The sequence below is a fragment of the Myotis davidii genome, unplaced genomic scaffold (genome assembly GCF_000327345.1).
Source record: "Myotis davidii unplaced genomic scaffold, ASM32734v1 scaffold1277, whole genome shotgun sequence".
Classification (NCBI taxonomy): Eukaryota; Metazoa; Chordata; class Mammalia; order Chiroptera; family Vespertilionidae; genus Myotis; species Myotis davidii.
In genome coordinates, this window is record NW_006290682.1 from 3,055,966 (window position 1) to 3,060,982 (window position 5,017).

Below are 5,017 nucleotides of genomic sequence, written 5' to 3' on the forward strand. Positions count from 1 at the left end.
CCGGGAGCGGGGCTGGGGCCCCCCGGGAGGGTGCACGTACCTCGTTGATGCTGATCTCGGCCTCCACATACTGCAGCCCCTTCTGCAGGATGGAGATGAGGGCGGCGGGCGGCACCAGCGTCCCGTTGATGTTCGACTGGCTGATGTGGCTCTCGATACCGAAGGTGAACGCCGAGTGGGAGAAGCCTGCAGCCAGACAGGGAAGGGGGGGCGTGAGCCTGGAGGCAGGTGGAGGCACGGCCACAGGTACTAAGGGGCGCCGGGGCCTCAACCACCTTATCAGCTGCAGGACCACCCCTCCCCCGACCCCCGGCTTCTGGTTTGGGGGGAAGCGGGCGGGGGTATGGGGAAGACACAGGCCCCAGAAGACCCACATTTGCACAGGATGGAAAACAGCTTTGAGGGTACAGCCATCTCAGCTTTATTTTTATTTTTTTAATTGATTCCAGAGAGGAAGGGAGAGGGAGAGAGAGAAACGTCAATGATGAGAGAGAACCATAGATCGGCTGCCTGCTGCACACCCCCACTGCGTCCCAAACCTGATGAGGACATTCAGAAAGGAATACCCCAGCCCGGCTGGCGTGACTCACTGGTTGAGCGCTGACCTACGGAACCAGGAGGTCATGGTTCGATTCCTGGTCAGGGCACATGCCTAGATTTTGAGCTTGATCCCCGGTGGGGGGCGTGCAGGAGGCAGCCGAACAATGATCCTCTCATCATTGATGATCATTGATGTTTCTTTCTCTCTCCCCCTCACTCTTCCTCTCTCTGAAATCAATAAAAGTATTTTTTTAAAAGACAAAAAAAAAAAGCATCCCAGCCCAGTTGGCCTCGGTGAGATGCATGTTAATTCACCAGACCCAGCACTAAGCCTGAGTTTAGCAACACAGAAAAGGACACGATGTCCGAGCCAAGTAGGGTGTACTCCAGGAACGAAGGGCTTGCTGTCTGAAAAGAAGCCAGCGATTTCACCACACTGGAAAGAGGAAGTTTCTGGAACCAGATGGCCGATCAGAATCCTAGCTTTCTGACTTGCTGGCGGTGTGACTTGGGGAACTCAGCACCCCGTCCACACCCTGGTTTCTCCTTGTAAAAGAGGGAGCAGCTCAGTCTGCTTCCTGGGGGTTAATCGTTTCATCTGAGACGTACTTGGAATCACGCCTGGCACACACAGGTGCTCAATAAATGTGAGCTACACACCCCATGTACCAGGAGGAAGAGTGATCCCACCCAGATGTCCACAGTGCCCAGGCTGAGAAACCCTGACCTTCACGAATGACCTCGAAGCCTTTAGATCAGAGATGGGGAGCCTTTTCTCTGCCAAGGCCCATGGGGATATTTATAACATCATTCGGGGGCCCTACAAAATGACCAACTTCAACATGAGCCTGCTCTATCTGGTCAGACATTGAATGAGCTCACCCCTAATGCCTTGGAGGGCCAGACCCCATGGTTTCACGGGCCTCATATGGCCGAGGGCTGGACGTTCCCCACCCCTACTGTACAGTTTTCAAGGCTAAAGGAGTATTTCCTTTAGAAACTAAGAAAAAGAATAAAGTTAACGTAAAAAGAATTAAAAATCAAGAATTTTAAAAATGCCCTAGCCGGTTCGGCTCAGTGGATGGAGCACTGGCCTGCAGACTGAAGGGTCCCGGGTTCGATAAAAGAAAAAACAATAAAAATGACAAATTAAAAACAAACACACACACACACACCCGTGAACTGGGTTAGGCGGCCAGCTGGGGGCAGTCTGGTGCTGTGTGACAGGGAGAGTAACGTTCAGCAACTTGCACGGGCTCGCGTGAGGAATCCCACTCTCATGTGGACAAAGCTGTGTCAGGGCCCAGGCCCCATGGCACCCTCAGTGCCCCCTGCTGCCTTCTCCGCCGCCGCCATCCCTCCCCCCCAACCCCACCCCCCACCTTGTGCTAATACGCACAAGGCCCACTCCGCACTGGGCCTGCACATTCCTTATGAAAAGGAAATTCTCGCTCATATTCGAAAGTATTGGGAGAAACAAGAGCTATTCCTAAGTGTCAGAAAATTGCGTAGGGTGCCCCGTTTTCTGGGGGTGGATGGGGAAACTCAATAAATCAGAGGTGCTTAATCTAAGGGGTTCCTTTCTATCCACACTGCTGCTCAGGCTGAGAGCACCTCATCGTGCGGCCAATTCAACGCAACCTCGACTGGGCTAGTATCTTCGCCAACAAGGTCTGACTTGAATAGAAACGCCGAGGGAAGAAGGAATATCGTCCTCCATGCCACCTCAGGAACAAAACCCTTCTCCTGCCCCAGGAACACTCTGGGTCCTGTCGGGAGCCTGCACCCCCGTCCCTGGTAGATCACACTCGACAGGGCCGGTGGTTTCCCCACAGGAAGGTGCATTTCCCTCAAGGAAAATGAGTTCCCCACAGGAAGATGCGTTTCCCCCACAGGAAGGTGTGTCCCCCCACAGAAAGGTGCATTTTGCCCACAAAAACATGGGTTTACACCATAGGAAGGTGCATTTCCCCTATAGAAAGGTGCAAATCCGCAATAGGAAGGTGCGTTCCCCCCACAGGACAGTATGTTTCCTCACAACAAGTTGTGTTTCCCCCTCACAGGAAGGTGAGTTGTTCCACAGGAAGAAGGGTTCCCCCACATGAAAGTTTGTTCTCCAATAGGAAGGTATGTTTTCCTCCTAGAAGATGCATTTCCCACAAAAGGAAAATGCATTCTCCCACAGGAAGGAGTCCTTACCCGACAGGAAGAAGGATTCCCACACAGGAAGGTGCATTTCCCCCACAGGAAGATGTGTCCCCTCACAGAAAGGTGTGTCTCTCCCACAGGATAAAGGATTCTCCCACAGGAAGGTGTGTGCAACCACAAGAAGGTGCCTTTCCCTCCCCGGCCCCACAAGGGAGGATTCCCCAACAGATAGTGCATTCCCCCACAGAAAGGTGAGTTTCCTCCACAGAAAGGTATGTTTCCCCCACAGGAAGGTGTGTTCCTCCACAGGAAGATTAGGTTCTGACACAGGAGATGCGTTCCCCCACAGGAAGGTGTATTTCCCCCACAGGAAGATGCATTTCCTCCACAGAAAGGTGCATATCCCCAAGAAGAAGGGTTCACCCCACAGGAAATTGCGTTTCCCCACAGGAAGGTGTGTTTTCCCCACAGGAAGGTAGATTTCTCCCACAGGAAGAAGGGTTCCCCTATAGGAACGTGAGATCCCCTATGGGAAAGTGTGTTTCCACCAAAGGAAGGTGCGTTTTCACCAAAGGAAGGTGCATTTCCCCCACAGGAAGATGTGTTCCCTCACAGGAAGACAGGTTCCCACACAGGAAGGTGCATTTCCCCCAAAGGAAGAAGTGTTCCCCCACAGGAAGATGTGTTCTCCCACAGGAAGCTGTGTGCCTCACAGGAAGGTGTGGTCCTCCCACAGGAAGGTATGCTTGCCCCACAGGAAAATTAGGTTCTCCCATAGGAAAATAGGTTCCCACACAGGAAGGTGCGATTCCCCCGAAGGAAGATGTGTGCGATCACAGGAAGGTGCATTTCCCCCACAGGAAGGTGTGTTCCCCCACAGGAAGATTAGGTTCCGACACAGGACGATGTGTTCCCCAACAGGAAGGTGTACTTCCCCTACAGGAAGAGGGGTTCCCGTTCAGGAAGGTGTGTTTCCCACAGGTAGGTGGATTTGCCCACAGTAAGATGCGTTCTCTCACCAGAAGGTTTGTTTCCCCCACAGGAAGATGTGTTCCCTCATAGGAAGGTGCACTTCCCCCACAGGAAAGGGCATTTCCCTCACAGGATGAAGAGTTCCCCCACAGGAAGGTGCCTTTCCCACACAATAGGGTGCATTTCCGCCAAGGAATAAGGGTTCACCCCACAGGAAAGTGGGATTCCCCCACAGGAAGGCGTGTTTCCCCAAAGGAAGAAGCGTTTCCCCACAGGAAGGTGTGTTTTCCCCAAAGGAAGGTGATTTCCCCCACAGGGAGACATGTTCCCTCACAGAATGGTGCATTTCCACCACAGGAAGGTGCGTTTCCCCCATAGGAAGATGTGTTACCCTACAGGCAGATGTGTTCCCTCACAGGAAGGTGTGGTCAACCCACAGCAAGATTAGGTTCCCCCATAGGAAAATAGGTTCCCACACAGGAAGGTGTGATTCCCTGAAGGAAGATGTGCTTGCCCAAAGGAAAGTGTATTTCCCCCTCAAGAAAAAGGGTTCCCTGACCTAGCCGGTTTGGCTCGGTGGATAGAGCATCGGCCTGCGGACTGAAGGGTCCCAGGTTCGATTCCGGTCAAGCGCATGTACCTTGGTTGCGGGCACATCCCCAGTGGAGGTTGTGCAGGAGGCAGCTGATCAATGTTTCTCTCTCATCAATGTTTCTGATTCTCTATCTCTCTCCCTTCCTCCCTATAAAAAAATCAATATATTTAAAAAAAAGAAAAAAAAAGAAAAAGGATTCCCGTAAGGGAAAGTGCATTTTCCCTGCAGATAGGTGCGTTTCCTCACAGTAAAATGTGTTCCCCCAGGAAGGTGCATTTCCTCCATAGGAAGATGTGTTTCCTCATAGGAAGGTGCATTTCCTGCACAGGATGAATGATTCCGCCACAGGAAGGTGCATTACCCCACAGGAAGGTGCCTTTCCCCCACGGGTGGGTGTGTTTCCTCCATAGAAAAGTACATTTCCCCCACAGGAAGGTGTGTATCCCCCACAGGAAGAAGGATTCACGCCACAGGAAGGTGAGTTATCCCCACTGAAAGGTGCATCTTCACCACAGGAAGAAGGGTTCCCTCAAAGGAAGGTACGCTTCCCCCACAGGAAGATGTGTTCCCTCACAGGAAACTTCCCCCACAGGAAGGTGCGTTCCCCCCACAGGAAGATAGGTTCCCACACAGGAAGGTGTGTTCTCCCACAGGAAGATGTGTTCCCTCACAGGAAGGTAAGAAAAAAAAAGAAAAAGGATTCCCGTAAAGGAAAGTGCATTTTCCCTGCAGGTAGGTGCGTTTCCTCACAGTAAAATGTGT

General features: G+C 52.2%; 1 protein-coding gene across 1 annotated transcript in view; it reads right to left on the reverse strand.

The window, feature by feature from the left end:
- Positions 1-5,017, reverse strand: part of TBL1X (transducin (beta)-like 1X-linked) — a 29,398-nt gene that overhangs the window by 20,061 nt on the left and 4,320 nt on the right. The window contains exon 3 of the mRNA XM_015563961.1: positions 41-186. Coding sequence (XP_015419447.1) covers positions 41-186 — 146 coding nt within the window. The remainder of the gene's footprint in view (positions 1-40; positions 187-5,017) is intronic.